A 22238-nucleotide genomic window follows, 5' to 3' on the forward strand; every position below is an offset into this window, starting at 1 on the left:
AACAATCACCCAATCTCTGTCGCCTCCTCCCGGTGATCTTGAAATTTAAACCGTGAGTCACCATCATGTCATGGAGAGAAAATAAGTCGAACTCAGAGAACTGAACTAACTGTGTGACAGGTTCAATAAATCAAATTGAACTAACTTCAGGATCTGGAGTGTATTTCAGTTATAGCTGCATCCAGTTGCAGCCCGTGTTATCTCCATGTGCTTAATACGACATAGTACCAGAAGACTGCTATCCCTCGGTGGTTTACCTCAATCTGTTCCGTGACGACCAGCAAATGTATCCCGGCACCATGGAGAAGATCCAGGCTCCTCAACCGCTGCAGACCTCCGGCAATCTCAGTGCCAACTGGCGGACTTTCAAGGAAAGGTTTCTGTTGTACATCGAAGCCTCAGACCTCGAAGGTGCGCCTGATACAAGAAAGATTGCGCTGCTCCTCTCAACTGCGGGGGATCAAGCCATCCAACTCTTTAACTAGTTTAACTTCACCGAAGGCCAGGACAAGACAAAGTTTCAGACCATCCTGGACAAGTTTGATAGTCATTGTGAAGTGGACACCAATGAAATCTTCGAGCGCTATATATTTAAACACGCCTACAAAGTAAAGATGAATCTTTCAACTCCTTCTTAACTAACCTCCGCCTGCTAGCGCTGTCCTGCAACTTTGGTGATATTGCTGACTCCATGATCAGAGACCAAATCGTTTTTGGAGTTCACTCTGATCCTCAGAGAGCAGCTCTTAAAAATCAAGCATATGACCTGTCAGTCGCGATTGAAATGTGTACAGTGCATGAGCACGCCAAAAATCGGTATTCCAATACAAATCGGCTGAAAATGAGAAACTTGCCTCACACGAGGCAGAGTGTTTGCAGGCCATCGCCCAGATGCAGCGCCTCAGCATTGATGAAAGCGGCCATTATGCGTGCTCTTCCCGGAGCCCCATGCATGCGCGATGCAAATGGGATAACGAAGCAGCCGATCACCACACTGCGCAGGTGCGAACGTCTGCCGACCGCATTGCGCATGTGTGACGACGCACAGAGCGTAACAACATCATGACGTGCCCGAACTGCGGCACCGCCCATGTAAAGAAACACTGCCCTGCAAGAGGCAGGCGCTGTTTAAATTGCAGAAAGCCTGGCCACTATGCAGCCTTGTGCAGTTCTGCACCACCAGTCAAGGGCCAGCGCTGTCATCGGCACCTCCTCCAGCAATGTGGAAGCCGGCTCTACTGGGAAGCTCTGTATCTCCTTTCTGGCAAAGTCTCGATCCTGCATGTATCTAAATATTTCCCCCTGCTCCAGCAGCTAACGAACACAGAGAACAGGACATAACCAATCAGCAGGCAGAACACATGGGGGTGGTTTCCCACTATAAAAGGCACGAGGCACTCACACTCCGCCTCTTTCCACTGGGGACATTTACAGAGTGAGTCAGGGTGTACATATCATATAACTCCTACAGCACGTGGCTAAGAGCTAGTCTGGTTCAGTCAGACAAAGAGTAATCACACTTAGGTTAGCAGAGAGTCGAACTCAGAGAATTGAGCTAACTGTGTGACAGGTTCAATAAATCAAATTGAACTAACTTCAAGGTCTGGAGTATATTTCAGTTATAGCTGCATCCAGTTGCAGCCCGTGTTATCTCAGTGTGCTTAACACGACAGGGGACAGGGTCAAGGGAAATGCCGATTCAGGGGAACCATAGATTGGAGCCAGGGAAGTGGGATGGAAATTTTCGGAGATGGGAGGAGAATGGAATTTGAACACTAAAAGGTTTATTTCTTGGGGATCGTTTTGCGGGATTGAAGGAGCTGGGAGCAAAGAATGGGCTGGAGCAGGGGGAAATATTTAGATACGTGCAGGATCGAGACGTTGCCAGAAAGGAAATACAGAGCTTCCCAGTACAGCCGGCTTCCACATTGCTGGAGGAGGTGCTGATGACAGGGGGACTGGAGAAGGGGGTTGTATCGGCGGTTTACGGGGCTATTTTGGAGGAGCATTTTCCCCAGAGTGGGGGACTCAATTACTAGGGGTCACGAGTTCAAGGTGAGAGGAGAAAAGTTTAAGGGAGATATGCGTGGAAAGTTCTTTACGCAGAGGATGGTGGGTGCCTGGAACGCATTGCCGGCAGAGGTGGTTGAGGCGGGCACGATAGCGTCATTTAAGATGTATCTAGACAGATACATAAATGGGCAGGGAGCAGAGGGATATAGATCCTTAGAAAATAGGCGACAGTTTTAGATAGAGGATCTGGATCGGCGCAGGCTTGGAGGGCCTGTTTCTGTGCTGTAATTTTTCTTTGTTCTTTGAGGAGAAGGCGCCCCTAGAAGGGATCAAGGCAAAGTGAGAGGAAGAGTTGGGAGAGGGTATGAAGGAGGAGTTCTTGTGTGAGGTGCTCCTGAGGGTGAACGCCTTCACCTTGTGTGCGAGGTTGGGGCTGATACAGCTGAAGGTGGTGTACAGAGCACACCTTACAAGGGCGAGGATGAGCCGGTTCTATTGAGGGGGTAGAAGATGTATGTGTACGTTGCAGGGGAGGCCCTGAAACCACATTCATATGTTCTGGTCCTGTCCAAAGCTGGAAGGAGGTTTTTAGGGTAATCTCTAAAGTGGTGCACGTGAAACTGGACAAGGCCCTCGGGAGGTCATATTTGGGGTGTCGGACCAGCCGGGGTTGGAAACGGGCGCAGAGGCAGATGTTGTAGCCTTCGCCTCGTTGATCGCCCAAAGGCGGATCCTGTTAGGGTGGAGATCAACCTCTCCACCCTGTGCCCTGGCATGGCAGGGGACCTGCTGGAAATTTTAACGCTTGAAAAGGTCAAATTTGAACTGAGGGGAAGGATGGGAGGGATTCTACAATTCATGGGCGTTATTCATTATGCACTTTCGAGAATTGGATCACATTGAACATTTGGGGGGGGGGGGGGGGGGGGGGGGGGGGGGGGGGGGGGAGGGGGGGAAGAACTGTGTGAGTTAATGGTGATTATGGATGATTCCTGATTCCTTTTTGTAATTTGTTTATGTTAACATGTGGGCCAATGTCTGGGGTTTGGTGGGAGGGTGAGATCGTTGTTATTGATATGGGGATTGACATTACATTCGTTACTGATTATTGTTTATTGTTGGGTGTAAATTTGGGAGAAAATTTGAGGGCAGCACGGTAGCATAGTGGTTAGCACAATTGCTTCACAGCTCCAGAGTCCCAGGTTCGATTCCCAGCTTGGGTCACTGTCTGTGCGGAGTCTGCACGTTCTCCCAGTGTGTACGTGGGTTCCTCCGGGTGCTCCGGTTTCCTCCCACAGTCCAAAGATGTGCAGGTTAGGTGGATTGGCCATGATAAATTGCCCCTTAGTGTCCAAAATTGCCCTTAGTGTTGGGTGGGTTACTGGGTTATGAGGTTATGGGGATAGGGTGGAGGTGTAGGCTTGGGTAGGGTGCTCTTTCCAAGAGCCGGTGCAGACTCGATGGGCCGAATGGCCTCCTTCTGCAGTGTAACTTCTATGAAATCTTTAAAATATGTGAAAAAGGAGAATAAAATTTTTTTTTTTTTTTTTTTGTTACAAAAGATCACCAAAGCATCCACGTTTCCTTCAACATACAAGCACCCTTCACAACGAGTTGATTCCTTTCTTCCCTCCCAGATTGTAAATTTCACTAAGGGTAAATTCCAACAATCCAGCACCTTAAGCAACAGCCAGCAAGTAGTAGTGGGTTGAGTCACACCTCCCACAGTCAATGTTCACCCATCATAACCAATGCAATGTCCACGTCAGCTAGATACTGGAGGATACAGGTGACCACGAGCAAGGAATCAACTCCTCCCCCTCACCACACAGGGGAGATCAGGACAGGGCAAAGATAGAGAGAGAGGAGAAAAACTACCAAAAGATAGTGAGGAACAAAGATTTGTTCAACTAAACAAGTGGGAGGTGGATGGGCGAGTACAAGGCTCACCTGTAATGTTTGCTTCATTCAAGAGCTACCTTCAGTCACCCCATAAAAACAAGCACAATTCTCAAGAAGGCCTCAGATCTCAGATTTCACCTTCATAGGAAGTTTTCACTAAGTGCAGAATTTTATTTCAAAACAAATTACTGCGGATGCAGAGATATGAAATAAAAACAGAAAACTGGGACTATTCAGTGGGACGGGAGGCATTTATGGAGATAGAAACAGGGTTAACATGTCAGGTCTGTGACCATCCATCAGAATCAGGTTGAAAGGTGACATATTATCTAGGTTTCTCTCTCCACCGTTGCTGTGTGACCCGTTGAGTGTTCCCAGCATTTTATTTTTTATTTCAGCATTATCTTTTCCACAAAACAATGGATAATATTGGGAATCTTTATTCCCACAATTTGTGTCCTTATTTTGAACCCGAACCTGAAAATCCAAACAAGATGCTTTTAGGTCTCTACTGAACTATTAGTGTGGGTGTCTGGATTTCTGGCCTATTAAAATATCCTTTATTCCACAATATCCGCCTCTGTGTACTTACTCTGATCTGCATAATTCTTAGCTTTCAGTTCAAGCTGCCGTGTCTGTGACTCCAACACTTCCACACGAATTTGTAGGTCCTTTTTCTCCTGCTCTTGAGAATCCTCAAACTCGATGAATTTCTGGAACGACAGAGGAAATGCAGGTTTTATATTTTTAATTGCCAAGCAGATATTCTATTTCCAATAACTTAGGGTAACTAACCCAAGACAAATTTGGGGTGCAAAACCTTTTTTTAAAAAAAAATTAATCATTCACAAGATGTCAGCGCCACCGGCATGACCAGCATTTAATGCCCGTTTCCAAATAACTGAGAGGCTTACTCGGTCATTTCAGATGGCAGTTCTGAATCAACCAGACTGTCATGGATTTGAGTCACAGGCCAGACGGAGCGAAGGCAACAGATTTCCTTCCCAATCTGGTAGTTTCATTGTCACCATTACAGTTAAATCGGAGATTAAAAGCCAAATTTAAATTCTCCAGCTGCCTTGGTGAGATTTGAAATCCTGTCTCCGAATCACTCATTCTGGCCTCTGGATATTAGTCCAGTAAATGAACAACTATCCCATCATACATCTTCTCACAAGAAAACAGCACGGTGGCACAGTGGTCAGCACTGCTCCCTCAGCGCCAGGGACCCGGTTTAGCACTGCTGCCTCAGCGCCAGGGACCCGGGTTAGCACTGCTGCTCACAGCGCCAGGGACCCGGGTTAGCACTGCTGCCTCACAGTGCCAGGGACCCGGGTTAGCACTGCTGCTCACAGCGCCAGGGACCCGGGTTAGCACTGCTGCCTCACAGTGCCAGGGACCCGGGTTAGCACTGCTGCTCACAGCGCCAGGGACCCGGGTTAGCACTGCTGCCTCACAGTGCCAGGGACCCGGGTTAGCACTGCTGCCTCACAGTGCCAGGGACCCGGGTTAGCACTGCTGCCTCAGTGCCAGGGCCCCCGGTTAGCACTGCTGTCTCACAGTACCAGGGACCCCAGTTAGCACTGCTGCTTCATAGCACCAGGGACTCGGGTTAGCACTGCTGCTTCACAGCACCAGGGACCCCAGTTAGCACTGCTGCCTCACAGCGCCAAGGACCCCGGTTAGCACTGCTGCTTCATAGCGCCAGGAACTCGGGTTAGTACTGCTGCTTCACAGCACCAGGGACCCGGGCTAGCACTGCTGCTTCACAGCACCAGGGACTCGGGTTAGCACAGCTGCTTCACAGCACCAGGGACTCTGGTTAGCACAGCTGCTTCACAGCACCAGGGGCCTGGGTTCGATTCCAACCTCGGGTGACTGTCAGTGTCTTGTCTGTGTGGGTTTCCTCCGACAGTCCAAAGATGTGCAAAATAGTTAGATCGGCCATGATAAATTGCCCCTTAATATCCAAAGGCTAGGTAGGAGAGTGGGCCTAGGTGCAGGTGAGGTGCTCTTTCAAAGGGTCGATGCAGACGTGATGGCAATGTGGACACTCCTTTTGGACAGTGGGGATTCTATGATTCTAAGTCAAAATACATAAATCCCAGATTTTTACAGTAATTTATACAGGCTATTACATGGTTTAATCTTCTTGGTTCCCTGGTAGCAACATATGGATTTGATCCCGTGCCAAACATTTTTGTTTTTTTAAATTTAGTGTACCCAATTCATTTTTTCCAATTAAGGGGCAATTTAGCGTGGCCAATCCACCCACCCTGCACATTTTTGGGTTGTGGGGGGTGAAACCCACGCAAACACGGGGAGAATGTGCAAACTCCACACGGACAGTGACCCAGAGCCAGGATCGAACCTGGGACCTCGGCGCCGTGAGGCAGCAGTGCTAACCCACTGCGCCACCATGCGGCCCTACGTGCCAAACAAGTTAGTGTTGCTGATCAGTCATTCCTAGTGAAGGTACTTCCCCAAAAAGCTGTAGATATTGTAGGGGCACATGAATGACCTACGGGAATGTAATAGGCAACACAAATTGGTATCTGAGGCTTTTAACCTTACAAAAGAATTATTTAATGTTAACTGAACAATTGGATAAATTGAAAAATTAAGTCAGCCAATAAAGTGGTAAGATCATCAGCAAAAATGTATCTAATGCTGCACAGTGGAATAATTATCCAAAGATAGGAAAGGGAGCATGCAAGGAAAATAAATATATTTTCCAACCATTATAAACAGGGTTGACTAATTCAATTAATTGGCTTTTAGAAATTGCTCTTGGTTAAGCCCCCGCCCCTGGAAGCACCATTTAGGTGCAGTGACCCACTCTAAATACTGATGGCAGAAAGTAGTAATTTTCATTGCAGCAGCTTGCTTTGCCATTTCCCTCCCAAGGGAACAATGCGGTATTCCATTATTCAGTACATACACGTGGCAACACTGCACTACATTATTAACTGATTTACTCAATTGCCAAATAGCTATGTAGCCAATGATATACAACCCCTTTCAATTATTTCCATTTAAAGACAATAAATTGGGCAGAAATTGCTCCCATGCCACAGTTTGATTCATTCCTTGCCTTAGGCAAAATACATTAAAAGTCAAAAGAAACCTAAAGGCTCCACCCAGTTCCAGAGGACACTATTTACACAACTTATGTGCACATACTACGTGCAATCTTCAATCAAATGGTCATATTTCATCATAAAATCATGTCTAGAGCTACACTTAGTGTCGGGCGGGGTAGAGGATGGTGCTTTTTGAACACCTCTGGAGCAACACAGCAATTCAAGTTTCCAGCAAGTGAAAACTGAGTTTTTCACTGCGACAAGCAAAAGCTCCAGACACTCGCACAATTATCAGGTTATACAAATAAATATATCTACGCTTCTGTGCAAAAATGCAATGGGGAAGAATGCATTTTTTGCTTCTCAAGCATAGATTATGGACTTCAGGAATATTAAAATCTGGTAAAGCAAAGCACTTCCAGGTAACTAATTAAGAGCTCAGGTCTCCCTCTAATTTGCTTAATAATACACCTCATTCCAAACTGCAAAAACTATGGAAGAAACAATTCAGCTCATCGTGTTAACAAAGTTCACTGGCTCTCCTCACAACCCCGCATCACTGACTGTGTGCTTGCAGCTCCACCTTGTTTTAGTCATTGACTTGGGCATCACTGACACAGCCAACATTTATCGCCCATCCCAATATCCTGTATTCCTTGTCGATGAATCCTTTCAAAGATGCAATATTCTTGTCCTCATCTACACCCGATGACAAAACATTCCAAGTTCCAACAATCTTACACTTACTTTTTTTCTAAGATTCCCCTAACTTAATGGAATAGTGTAGATGGGCTTTTGATTGGTTTCACAGGTCGGCGCAACATCGAGGGCCGAAAGGCCTGTATTGCACTGTAATGTTCTATTGTTCTAACTTCTCTCCTCCGTGCCCAGTGCCAAATCTAACCAAGTTAATAACTCCTAACCATTCACTCCAAAGGATCTCTTCTCCCCATTCAAAATATTAAAACCTGGGGTGGCGCAGTGGTTAGCACCAAGGACCCGGGTTCAATCCTGGCTCTGGGTCACTGTCTGTGTGGAGTTTGCACATTCTCCCCGTGTCTGCGTGGGTCTCACCCTCACAACCCAAAAAGATGTGCAGGGTAGGTGGATTGGCCACGCTAAATTGCCCCTTAATTGGAAAAAAATAATTGGATACTCAAAATATATATATTTTAAAAATAAAAAGAAGAATAATTGGAGTTGGAGCTTGTTCATTAGTTCCCCCAGGATCGCAACTGCGACTGTCCTCCCCCCACCTGCCCACCGCCAAACACCTCCCCCACATGCCATGATTAATTTGTCTGCGTTGGTGAAGGCCTTGGGGATGAAGATCCGGTGGGATCGGAACAGGAAGAGGAATTTAAAAAAATAAATTTAGAGTACCCAACTAATTTTTTCCAATTACGGGGCAATTTAGCATGGCCAATCCACCTACCCTGCACATCTTTTTGGGTTGGGAGGGTGAGACCCACGCAGACACGGGGAGAATGTGTAAACTCCCCACGGAGAGTGACCCAGAGCCAGGATTGAACCCGGGTCCTTGGCGCCGTGAGGCAGCAGTGCTAACAACTGCGCCACCGTGCTGCAATCAGGAAGAGGAATCTTGGCCGATGTTCAATTTTGTTGTCTGCACTCTTTCCGCCAGGGACAGCAGGAGCAAATCCCACCTCTGCAGGTCTCTCTTTACCTCTTCTACCAGACTTGATAGGTTCTACTTATGAATCCCTGTCCAGTCATGGGCTATCTGGATCCCCCGATATCAGAATTTGGTTTGGGCCAGCTTTAACAGAGGCGTCCTGCTCTGATCGAGTTTGTACCCCGAGAAGGCTCCGAACTCCCTGAGGAGTTCCATTACTCCTCCCATGCTGGCTGGGGGGTTTTAAGATGTAGAGGGGCAGGTCAGCCATGTAGAGTGAGACTCTGTGCTCCCTGTCTTCCCGCTCGATGTCTCTCCACTCCTTCACGGATCTGAAAGCGACAGTCAGTGGCTCGATTGCCAGGGCAAATAGCAGTGGGGAGAACGTTCAGCAGGGGTCTGATGTTCACCATTAGCTGTCTTCCCTTGACAAAGCCCAACTGATCTTCCACAACTACCTCCGGCACACAACTCTCCAGTCGCCTCTTTAGTGCGTTCGCCAGGATCTTGGCAGCGTTCAGGAGTGTGATGGATCTATATGACCCCCACTCCATCGGGTCTTTGTGTTTTTAGGGATAAAAAATATAGAGTCCTGTGCCAGCGTGGCGCAGGGTCTCGCTCGACAGTGAGTCACTGAACGTATCCCGCAGACGCGGCCCAGTGCTGCTGCAAAGATTTTATAAAGTCCACCGAGAATCCGTCTGGTCCTGGTGCCTTCCCTGACTGCCTGGAGTTGATGCTCATCATGACTTTCCCCAGTTCTAGTGGTGCTTCCAGTCCCGGTCTCTTTTCCTCCCTCACAGCTATATTCAGCCTGACGAGAAACCATTTCATCTTCCAGTCCCCTTCTGGGGGCTCGGAGGTGTACAGCACCCGGTAGAAAGTCGCAACAACCTCACTGATCTTGTCTGGCACTGTGACTAGCTTACCGTTCCGATCTTGCACCTGTTCTATCTCCTTCTTTATTAAAAATAATTTAGAGTACTCTCTTTTTTTCAATTAAGGGGCAATTTAGCGTGGCCAATTCACCCACGCTGCACATCTTTTTGGGTGGTGTGGGTGAGACTCACGCAGACACAGGGAGAATATGCAAACTCCACATGGACAGTGACCCGTGGCCGGGATCGAACCCGTGTCCTCGGCTCCCTAAGGCAGCAGTGCTAACCACTGTGCTGCCCTATTATCTCTTTCATGCCTGCCTGCTTTTTCAGCTGGTCAGTCAGAAGGCAGCTGGCTTTGTCTCCATGTTCATAAAAAGTTCCCAGTGTCTGGCAGAGTTGGTGCACTGCTTTCCTGCGAACAGCAGGTCAAATCCCACCTGCAGCTTTTTTCTCTGCGGCAGTAGTGCCACGGTTGGGGTCGTGGTTCCTCTCTGCCATGGGTAATGGTAAAATGAGCACTTTTATTCTCTCAAACCAGTGATTCAAATCTTGAGGGTGGACTGTACATGAACTGCAATCCAGCAGAGACTGATTTAGCACTTCAACACATGTCACAGAAACCACACCATGTTTCTGCAGGGTGCAGAGCTGCACAACATTTCCCAGAAGGACAATATTTGCTCTTCTCTCTTCCATATTGAAAGAACAATTTTCTTCCCCAAGTTTAAAATTGATAACTTGACACTTTTTAATCCTTTAAACTCATTCATGGCTGTTGCCAACAAGACTTTGTCACAGAATCATTAAATCAAATTCAGAAGATGGCTGCAGTACCGTTCATTAATCTCCAATCTATAGCATGATCATAGACCTTTTCATAGAATGTACAGTGCAGGAGGCGGCCATTCGGCCATCGAGTTTGCACCGGCCCTTACAAAGAGTACCCTACTCAAGCCCATGTCTCCACCCTATTATCGTAACCCAGTAACCCTCACTTAATCTTTTTGGACACTAAGGGCAATTTAGCATGGCCAATCCACCTAACCCGCACATCTTTGGACTGTGGGAGGAAACCGGAGCACCCGGAGGAAACCCACACAGACACGGGGAGAACGTGCAGACTCCGCACAGACAGTGTCCCAAGCCAGGAATCGAACCTGCGACCATGGAGCTGTGAAGCAACTATGCTAACCACTATGCTACCGTGCTGCCCCCATCGCTTTAGTGTTACAATCGGTCTGCTATAAGCCACTGCATATCTTGTTTCACACTTTCAAATCCACAGTTTATATGCATCAGCCAATGAAAATCTAAGGTCAGGCTGGAAATTTTGCAAAGGCAATTTGAAAAGGCCAAAAACATTGCACCGATTCTTGGACTAGTATGATTTAAGCAGCCCTGAACAAGAACTCCAATTTGCACCTAATCGTACTTCACCAGTTATGTTCTCCCCATCCTGACCACTTCCGCGCCTTCTCAGACAACCAACCATGTTGGGGAAACAGTCGGAATCATTTGCTGTTACTGCAGGCAATTACAAAGATGTCACTTAAACAGCCAATTATCTCGGGTAAATCAAGGTGCTTCTCGCTGTGAGATTACCTATCAAGTTCTAAATTCCCAAGTGAGGGCAAACGCGATGTTAGTAGTAAGAAGCAGTTTCCCTACCCTATAAATGATCAGGAAACATGAACATAGAACATAGTGCAGAAGGAGGCCATTTGGCCCATCGGGTCTGCACCGACCCACTTAAGCCCTCACTTCCACCTTATCCCCGTAACCCAATAACCCCTCCTAACCTTTTTGGACACTAAGGGCAATTTATCATGGCCAAACCACCTAACCTGCACGTCTTTGAACTGTGGGAGGAAACCGGAGCACCCGGAGGAAACCCACGCAGACACGGGGAGAACGTGCAGGCTCCGCACAGACAGTGACCCAGCGGGGAATCGAACCTGGGACTCTGGCGCTGTGAAGCCACAATGTTATTCACGGTGCTATCGTGGCAACTTGTGTTCCAGTTTTGTCCCGATTCAGAGTCACCTTTCATTCACCCAGTCATAGTTCTCAATGCTCGGTTCTCGGGTTTCAACCTGAGCAAATTTAACAGATTCATTGGTGCATTGGCTGTTAGCACAAGGTCTTCTCAGCATTGTTGGAATAAATTGTTTTACAGGAAAAATTGTAAGCACAGTCTCATCAGTGATATTTGCTCCTTTGATGCAGGATTATTAGGTATAATGATCATCTGGAATGCCCTACCTACATCAGTCAAATGTTATTGATAAAAATACACTTCCTATGGGTGGTGGCAGCTTTAATCTTTTGAAGACTGAACTAACAAATTGCATTTATGCAATCATTTTATACAGGTCGAGCATCCCTTATTACGAAAACCGAAAGATTCCGAAATCCGCACTTTTTTTCCAAGTGTCGACGTAGTGTTACAAGTGGGAAATCTCACAAGATTCTGGGAATGTTCCCGGGCGATGTGCAAGTTCCAGAGTACACCACACAGGCGCAGTTCCCAACGGCCACAGATGCATATTATGCTCCAAAATCCAAAAAATTCCTAAATCCGATATACACGGCCCCAAGCATTTGGGATAAGGACTCGCACCTGCATAGTGATATGAGCCTATAACTTAACTTCCTCTGAGTGGTTCAGACATTGCGGTGGCACAGTGGTTAGCACTGCTGCCTCAACGCCAGGGACCCAGGTTCAATTCCGGCCTCGGGTCACTGTCTGTGTCCAGTTTGCACTTTCTCCCCGTATTTGCGTGGGTTTCCTCCAGGTGCTCCGGTTTCCTCCCACAGACCAAAGATGTGATGGTTAGGTGGATTGGTCAAGCCAAACTGCTCTTTAGTGTCCAGGGATGTGTAGGTTAGGTTAAGGGGTTATAGGAATCAGGCGGGAATGTAGGCTTGGGCGGAGTACTCTTTCAGAGGGCCGGTGCCGACTTGATAGGCCGAATGGCCCCCTTCTGAACTGGAGGGAATCTATGATGGGGGAGTGGGGGAAAAAGAGGCTGGGTCTGGGTGTTTAAATAGTTACTCTTTCAGAGTATCTACAAAGGTCAAACTGGTAGAGCCATCCAAAGTTAATAATTTAAATCACTTCTGTCAGATGGTTCACAGCCCAGTGCAATTGTCCAGAGGAAGTCAGTCCTTCTGGGTAATTGCCTGGTAAACCCTCACCTGGGAATGTCCGATAGGGATTCCCAATGCATCATTGGGGCACTCCCCAAATGGGAGGCTGGAGAACCATTTGGCCATGATGTCAGCCTTGGCTCAGTGGTAGCTCTTTCATCCAAGTCAGAAAGCTGTGGGTTCAATCTCCACTTTGAACACACCCAAACTGACAGAGCATCTTTTTAACCAAATTAAACATTAAACCAAGGATCTGTCCATTCTCTCAGTCGGATAGAAACAAACTAATCGTACTACTGTGAATAAGGGAAGAGCTCTTCCACTTTCCTGACCAATATTTATCCATCAGCCGAGGCCAAAAATATATAATTTGATCAGGTATATCACTACATTTTGTTGGACTTTCACATGCACAAATTCACTTCCACATTTATCTATACCAATGACTTACTGGCTGATAAAAGCAAATTACTGTTCCTGCTGGAATCTGAAACTAAAACAGAAAATGCTGGACAATCTCAGCAGTTGTGACAGTATCTGTGGAGAGGGGGCTCCATTCCCTCTTAGACTTGCTGAGGTTGCCCAGCATTTTCTGTTTTTGACTTTGTTGCCCAAAGTGCTCTACGATGTCCCATGGTTACTAAAGATGCGGTCCAATTATAAATTCTTTCTAGCTTGCTTACCTATTCATATAGTAAGTGACCCAGGCGACTTCAAAGCAATGAAACAATGCACAAAAAAGTGTTAGAAAAAATACTTGGAGAAATAGCTTCAGGGAAAAAAAAAGAGGCGCCAAAAGTCCCATCACCATTGCTGTTGTATGGAGGTGCTGCGGTACGGAGCGGCGCTGCAGTACGGAGCGGAGTTGCGGTACGGAGCGGCTGTAGTGGTGAGTGTGGCAAATTGTAAATGCGCTCCAATTAAATGTCTTCAGAATCTCAAACTTTAAATACACAACACATGATTATAGATTTGGTTCTTGTTCACGCTTAGCAGGAATTTAAAAACAATTCACAATGCCTGCTTTAGTTCCTGCTGTGAAACTTGGCTGGTCCCAAATAAGGAGTAAACAGCTTTGAAAGGTTTACAGTGGCGAAGGAGGCCATTCAGCCCATCGAGTCTGCACCGGCTCTTGGAAAGAGCACCCTACCCAAGGTCAACACCTCAACCCTATCCCCATAACCCAGTAACCCCACCCAACACTAAGGGCAATTTTGGACACAAAGGACAATTTATCATGACCAATCCACCTAACCTGCACATCTCTGGACTGTGGGAGGAAACCGGAGCACCCGGAGGAAACCCACGCACACACGGGATGTGCAGACTCCGCACAGAGAGTGACCAAAGCCGGAATCGAACCAGGGACCCTGGAGCTGTGAAGCAATTGTGCTAGCCACAATGCTACCATGCTGCCCAGTGTTGAATATCCTCAAATCAATACAGTAAGAAGTCTTACAACACCAGGTTAAAGTCCGACAGGTTTGTTTCAAACACTAGCTTTCGGAGCACTGCTCCTTCCTCAGGTGAAGGAGCAGTGCTCCGAAAACTAGTGTTTGAAACAAACCTGTTGGACTTTAACCTGGTGTTGTAAGACTTCTTACTGAGCTCACCCCAGTCCAACGCCGGCATCTCCACCTCAAATCAATAGCCTTTGATGCTTATTAGGGCAAGTGTCATTTTTATTCGCTTCTGAAAGAGAGACAGAGCTAACTGCCCACCAACCAGCAGAAGAAAACATGCAACTGGCAGGTAATTTAGCGAACAAAGTGTTAGAGCATCCAATGTAAATGGTTTAGCAATCCAGAAGCGTGAGACAGTGTGCAGCCCAGGTGGTTGATGCGATAGGGAGGGGTCAATAGCCACAACCACACAGACTATGAAATTTCAGCTGGTTTCCTGGTCAACGGATGGACAAGTTCCTAATTTAAATCCTGCGTTTCAGATGCAAGTCTAGATTCCATGTTATTAAAAGACTTATTAAAGGCTTCCGGGTGCGGCGATGACCAGCTAAGTCGCACGTTTCGGCAGCTCCCGGCGGAACGGACTTTTGGGCTCTTGATAGGAGCCCCAAATGCAATTTTAACGGCTAAAAACACCGTGCGGTAAACCAGAAGGGTATTCCCCCTGGACACGGATGGAAAAAGGAGAGGAAAGTGGCCGGATTGCAGCGGATCCTTTGGAACAGCGGCAAGGAAGGCAAGCAAAAACCAAGATGGCGGTGGAAGGTGGCAGTTTCATATGGGGCCCTGAACAACAAGAGTTCTTGAAATGCTGCGTGGAGGAGATAAAAAAGGAAATGAAGAAAGAGTTGTTGGCCCCGATACTACAGGCGATCGAAGGGCTAAAGGAGGAACAAAAGACCCAGGAGCAGGAGCTCCGGGTCGTGAAGGCGAAAGCAGCCGAGAATGAGAACGATATACAGGGCCTGGTGGTGAAGACGGAGATACAGGAGGCACATCAGAAACGATGTGTGGAGAGGTTGGAGGCACTGGAAAACAACGCAAGGAGGAACAACCTGAGGATTCTTGGTCTTCCTGAAGGTGTGGAGGGGGCGGACGTCGGGGCATATGTGAGCACGATGCTGCACTCGTTAATGGGAGCGGAGGCCCCGACGGGTCCGTTGGAGGTGGAGGGAGCGTACCGAGTTATGGTGCGAGGATCGAGAGCAGGAGAAACTCCCAGAGCCATAGTGGTGAGATTCCTCCGTTTTAAGGATAGACAAATGGTCCTTAGATGGGCGAAGAAAACTCGGTGCAGTAAATGGGAGAACGCGGTGATCCGCGTTTATCAAGACTGGAGTGCGGAGGTGGCGAGAAGGAGGGCGAGCTTTAATCGGGCCAAGGCGGTGCTTCATAAAAGGAAGATAAAATTTGGAATGCTGCAACCGGCAAGACTGTGGGTCACATATCAAGGGAGGCACCACTACTTTGAGACGGCGGATGAAGCGTGGACTTTTATTGTAGAAGAAAAACTGGAATGAGTGGATTATTAAAAAGAACGTTTGGACAAAGTGGTGGGGCGAAGACGGGTTTTATGTTCTAATCCTGCGGTATGGTAACTTTTCTTTCTCCCACAGGTGGTGATGGGGGGAGGTGGGGAGGGAGAGGAGATGGGGCGTTGGCCATGGGAGGCGGGGCCGAGGGAGAAGCGCGGGCTTGGTTCCCGCGCTATGATAATTATGGCGGGAATAGAGAAGCAGGAAGGAGGGGGCGTCGCACGGTGCGAGCCGTGGTCACGGGGGGAAGCCGAGGTCAGCCAGAGTTTGCTGACTTCTGGGAGCAACATGGGGGGAGTAATTACGCTAGCGGGGGGTCTAGCGGGGGGGGGTGGGAGGGGGGAATTACTGGGTTGCTGCTGCTGGGGAAAGGGGGGAGTGGGTACGGGAGAGGATGGGCGGGGGGGCACCGCCTGGGGGAGATACAGCTGCGTGGGAACTGGGTGAGAAGCTGGAAAAAGATAATGGCTAATCGGCAAGGGGGGGGGGGGGGGGGGTGGGAAGCCCCCCAACTCGGCTGATCACGTGGAACGTGAGAGGGCTCAATGGGCTGATAAAGAGGGCACGAGTACTCGCACACCTTAAGAAACTTAAAGCAGATGTGGTTATGTTACAGGACACGCACCTGAAACTGATAGACCAGGTTAGGCTGCGCAAAGGATGGGTGGGGCAGGTGTTCCATTCGGGGCTGGATGCGAAAAACAGGGGGGTGGCTATATTAGTGGGGAAGCGGGTAATGTTCGAGGCAAAGACTATAGTGGCGGATAACGGGGGCAGATACGTGATGGTGAGTGGCAAACTACAGGGAGAGATGGTGGTTTTGGTAAACGTGTATGCCCCGAACTGGGATGATGCCAACTTTATGAGGCGAATGCTAGGACGCATTCCGGACCTAGAAATGGGAAAGCTGATAATGGGGGGAGATTTTAATGCAGTGTTGGAACCAGGGCTGGATAGGTCGAAGTCCAGGACTGGTAGGAGGCCGGCAGCAGCCAAGGTGCTTAAAGATTTTATGGAGCAGATGGGAGGTGTGGACCCGTGGAGATTCAGTAGACCTAGGAGTAAGGAGTTCTCGTTTTTCTCCTATGTCCATAAAGTCTATTCGCGCATAGACTTTTTTGTGCTGGGTAGGGCATTGATCCCGAAGGTGAGGGGAACGGAATATACGGCTATAGCCATTTCGGATCATGCCCCACACTGGGTGGACTTGGAGATAGGGGAGGAAACAGGAGGGCGCCCACCCTGGAGAATGGACATGGGACTAATGGCGGATGAGGGGGTGTGCCTAAGGGTGAGGGGATGTATTGAAAAGTACTTGGAACTCAATGACAATGGGGAGGTCCAGGTGGGAGTGGTCTGGGAGGCGTTGAAGGCGGTGGTTAGGGGGGAGCTGATATCAATAAGGGCACATAAAGGGAAGCAGGAGAGTAAGGAACGGGAGCGGTTGCTGCAAGAACTTTTGAGGGTGGACAGACAATATGCGGAAGCACCGGAGGAGGGATTGTACAGGGAAAGGCAAAGGCTGCATGTGGAATTTGACTTGCTGACTACAGGCACTGCAGAGGCACAATGGAGGAAGGCGCAGGGTGTACAGTATGAATATGGGGAGAAGGCGAGCAGATTGCTGGCACACCAATTGAGGAAAAGGGGAGCAGCGAGGGAAATAGGGGGAGTGAGGGACGAGGAAGGAGAGATGGAGCGGGGAGCGGAGAGAGTGAATGAAGTGTTCAAGACATTTTATAAAAAATTATATGAAGCTCAACCCCCGGATGGGAGGGAGAGAATGATGGACTTTTTGGATCGGCTGGAAATTCCCAAGGTGAAAGAGCAGGAAAGGGTGGGACTGGGAGCACAGATCAAGGTAGAAGAAGTGGTGAAAGGAATTAGGAACATGCAGACGGGAAAGGCCCCGGGACCGGACGGATTCCCAGTTGAATTCTACAGAAAATATTTGGACTTGCTCGCCCCGGTACTGACGAGGACCTTTAACGAGGCAAAGGAAAGGGGACAACTGCCCCCGACTATGTCTGAAGCAACGATATCGCTTCTCTTAAAGAAGGAAAAGGACCCGCTACAATGCGGGTCCTACAGACCAATTTCCCTCCTAAATGTGGATGCCAAGGTCCTGGCCAAGGTAATGGCAATGAGAATAGAGGAATGTGTCCCGGGGGTGGTTCACGAGGACCAAACTGGGTTTGTGAAGGGGAGACAGCTGAACACGAATATACGGAGGCTGTTAGGGGTAATGATGATGGCCCCACCAGAGGGTGAAACGGAGATAGTAGTGGCGATGGATGCCGAGAAAGCATTTGATAGAGTGGAATGGGATTATTTGTGGGAGGTGTTGAGGAGATTTGGTTTTGGAGAGGGGTATGTTAGATGGGTGCAGCTATTGTATAGGGCCCCAGTGGCGAGTGTGGTCACGAATGGACGGGGATCGGCATATTTTCGGCTCCATAGAGGGACAAGGCAGGGATGTCCTCTGTCCCCATTACTGTTTGCACTGGCGATTGAGCCCCTGGCGATAGCGCTGAGGGGTTCCAAGAGATGGAGGGGAGTACTTAGGGGAGGAGAAGAACACCGGGTATCTTTGTATGCGGATGATTTGCTACTATATGTGGCGGATCCGGCGGAGGGGATGCCAGAAATAATGCGGATACTTGGGGAGTTTGGGGATTTTTCAGGGTATAAATTGAACATGGGGAAGAGTGAGCTGTTTGTGGTGCATCCAGGGGAGCAGAGTAGAGAAATAGAGGACCTACCGTTGAGGAAGGTAACAAGAGACTTTCGTTACCTGGGGATCCAGATAGCTAAGAATTGGGGCACATTGCACAGGCTAAATTTAACGTGGTTGGTGGAACAGATGGAGGAAGATTTCAAGAGATGGGATATGGTAGCACTGTCAATGGCAGGGAGGGTGCAGGCGGTTAAGATGGTGGTCCTCCCGAGATTCCTCTTTGTGTTTCAGTGCCTCCCGGTGGTGATCACGAAGGCTTTTTTTAAAAGGATAGAAAAGAGCATCATGGGTTTTGTTTGGGCCGGGAAGACTCCGAGAGTGAGGAAGGGATTCTTACAGCGTAGTAGGGATAGGGGGGGGCTGGCACTACCGAGCCTAAGTGAGTACTATTGGGCCGCGAATATTTCAATGGTGAGTAAGTGGATGGGAGAGGAGGAGGGAGCGGCGTGGAAGAGGTTAGAGAGGGCGTCCTGTAGGGGGACTAGCCTGCAGGCTATGGTGACAGCCCCATTGCCGTTCTCACCGAGGAACTACACCACAAGCCCGGTGGTGGTAGCTACACTGAAGATTTGGGGACAGTGGAGACGACATAGGGGAAAGACCGGAGCATTGGGGGGGTCCCCGATAAGAAACAACCATAGGTTTGCCCCGGGGGGAATGGATGGGGGATATGGAATGTGGCAAAGAGCAGGAATAACGCAACTGAAAGATCTATTTGTGGATGGGAAGTTCGCAAGTCTGGGAGCGCTGACCGAGAAATATGGGTTGCCCCAAGGGAATGCATTCAGGTACATGCAATTGAGGGCTTTTGCGAGGCAACAGGTGAGGGAATTCCCGCAGCTCCCGACACAAGAGGTGCAGGACAGAGTGATCTCAAAGAAATGGGTGGGGGATGGTAAGGTGTCAGATATATATAGGGAAATGAGGGACGAAGGGGAGACTATGGTGGATGAACTAAAAGGGAAATGGGAAGAAGAGCTAGGGGAGGAGATCGAGGAGGGGCTGTGGGCAGATGCCCTAAGCAGGGTAAACTCGTCGTCCTCGTGTGCCAGGCTAAGCCTGATTCAGTTTAAGGTATTACACAGGGCACATATGACTGGAACACGGCTCAGTAAATTTTTTGGGGTGGAGGATAGGTGTGCGAGGTGCTCGAGAAGCCCAGCGAATCATACCCATATGTTCTGGTCATGCCCGGCACTACAGGGGTTTTGGGTGGGGGTGACAAAGGCGCTTTCAAAAGTAGTAGGAGTCCGGGTCGAACCAAGCTGGGGGTTGGCTATATTTGGGGTTGCACAAGAGCCGGGAGTGCAGGAGGCGAGAGAGGCCGATGTTTTGGCCTTTGCGTCCCTAGTAGCCCGGCGCAGGATATTGTTAATGTGGAAAGAAGCCAAGCCCCCGGGGGTGGAGACCTGGATAAATGACATGGCGGGGTTCATAAAGCTAGAGCGGATTAAGTTCGTCCTAAGGGGGTCGGCTCAAGGGTTTACCAGGCGGTGGCAACCGTTCGTCGAATATCTTGCGGATAGATAGATGGGGGAAAAAAGAAGGCAGCAGCAGCAGCCCAGGATTTGGGGGGGGGGGGGGGGGGGGGGGGGTGTAGCTTGTGACAAGGCAGTTGCCAATTAGGGCTAGTTTTCATTTTTGTTATTTAATATTTATTTATTTTTTGTTTTTTGTTTATATAAAATAGGTCATTGTTATCTGTGTTGTTATAATGTTGTGTAAAGGATGCACAATGTACTGTGTTGGTTGACCAAAAATTTTCAATAAAATATTTATTAAAAAAAAAAAGCCTTATTAAAAGTTTTCATCCTTGTGTTCGAAATTAGGGTTGTAAGTTAATGAAATCTGCAGTTACAACTTACTATTTAGGTTAATAAACCTGATGTATAGATTACAATCTAAATTAAAGCCTACCACAGTCATTATCATTTCATTATTCAAACAGTGAGGAAACAAAAGAAGGCTTGAATCATTGCCAGTGACAGATGATAATGGAAAGGAAGTTCTGTTCAACGCCTAAACGACTCAACAAGATATGTGTATATAACATTTCAGATTTTAGCGAACAAACACTCCCTTCCTTACAGGAGAGCACTTTGGCAGATGGCACTAGAGAATTATCCTGAGCAGAACAAAAATCATGTATTCTTCTAATAGAGTACATAACATATTTGGAGACTAATGGAGGAATCGTGAAAAAGTGGAGGGCAGATTTAGTGACTACAGACAAGACCGAGATAAGTGGATAAGAGAAACTAGTTTAATTACAAAGTAATAGTATGTACAGTACTCTCCAGATGAAGATGTCAGTTATTAACCTCTCCACCCTGCCATCTGCAAAGTTCCGAACATAGACTGCATGACCTGGTACAAACAGTCCAGCTCCGCTTCTGTCCATCTGGGCGACGACTTTGCTACTTTTGGCCACGGCAATCTTTCCGCCAAAATCTGGAAACCCAGGATGGAGACAAATCCGTAGTCACCAGCCCATCAATAATTTCACCGATGCTACCCCAGTTGCGGAATGTGTCGTGGTTCGGTAACAGAACAGGAATCTGGCCAGATGAGTGTCCACTGCTCCCAAAGTTTACTCTGCTGTGAATTCCTTGCTGGTAAAGGCTGTTGCAGGGTCGGTGACCAACACCTATGGGATACCGTGCGTGCTGAAATGAGAGCCGTAATTTTTCAATGGTTGCCCTCGAGGTAGTAAACGACATTCTATGGACTTCAAGCCATTTCTTTTTTTTTTAAATATAAATTTAGAATACCCAATTCTTTTTTCCCAATTAAGGGTCAATTTAGCATGGCCAAGCCATCTACCCTGCCCTGTGTGTTCCCCACAGCAGGATGTGGTGTTCAACACTGAAGTCAGATATTTTGGTTGAAAATACCGCAGTTCCTCTGGTAACCTTCGATGCTGACCCCCATACAGAACTATGTGGCGAACTTTGGACAGTATGAGATCCATCTGCATCCATTCCCGTATCTGGGACGCCGTAACCGTATGTCCCACATGGCCTCAGCTCCCCTTCTACTGACTCTGGGGGGATGTCACGCCTGGCTACTTCAGTCCTAGACCCATGGTTATCTGCCCGAGTGAGGTTTCCGTCCCGGCGGGTGCTGCATGCCAAGATGGGGCGCGCCGAAAAGTGTTCACCTCCATACCTTGGAGTTCCTGCAACCGGCCTGGATAGAGAAATTTGCACGGCCTGTTGTAGGTCTAATGATGGCTCGGCCAGCAATTTTCTTTGGGTTGCCATATTATTCGCGCCACAGGTCTTGCGGTCTCGTAACATCTCAGAGAGTGAAGTACCATACTCACAAAACTCGGCTAGTTTTCTAAACCTTGTTAGGAACTTGGTCGCGGACTTTCCTGGGGTCCTCTCAGCTGTGTTAAAATGGTATCTCTGCACAATGACTGATGGCCTGTGATTAGAACCAGTGACCCTGGTTGCACAGCATTATTCAAAAATCTTGATATGTGTGGCTGTGGGATACGCCAGGCTTTTTATCACCCACAAGTGTGGGCCCCACAGGTAGTAAAAGGATTACCATCAGTCGGTTTTCACCGGTGATAGCATTCGCCCAAGTAACGCACATGTTCAGCGTACTGCGTCCAATCCTTAATGCCCACAAACGCGTCCAATCTGCCGAATAACGGCATCTTGGATAAAGAAATTCCAACCTTCGTCTTGTAGTGGTCGTGGGTCCGACGGTCAGCCCCAACGAGAGTACCTTTATTCTCTTCATGAATTTAGTGACCACAGACAAATGGATAAAAGCAACTAGTTTAATTACAAAGTAATAGTTTGTACAAAACTCTCCGGATCCCAGC

At 48.2% G+C, this 22238-nt stretch overlaps 1 protein-coding gene across 7 annotated transcripts in view; it reads right to left on the reverse strand.

Annotated features, from left to right (window-relative positions):
- Nucleotides 1-22238, reverse strand: part of LOC140395721 (C-Jun-amino-terminal kinase-interacting protein 4-like) — a 272454-nt gene that overhangs the window by 207453 nt on the left and 42763 nt on the right. For all 7 annotated transcript variants that reach the window (XR_011936285.1, XM_072483849.1, XM_072483857.1 and 4 more), the window contains exon 2: nt 4508-4628. Coding sequence is in view for 6 of the 7 variants with exons in the window: in XM_072483849.1 (XP_072339950.1) it covers nt 4508-4628 (121 nt within the window). In the remaining variant the exon portion in view is untranslated. The remainder of the gene's footprint in view (nt 1-4507; nt 4629-22238) is intronic.

The sequence above is a fragment of the Scyliorhinus torazame genome, chromosome 18, assembly GCF_047496885.1.
Source record: "Scyliorhinus torazame isolate Kashiwa2021f chromosome 18, sScyTor2.1, whole genome shotgun sequence".
Lineage (NCBI taxonomy): Eukaryota > Metazoa > Chordata > Chondrichthyes > Carcharhiniformes > Scyliorhinidae > Scyliorhinus > Scyliorhinus torazame.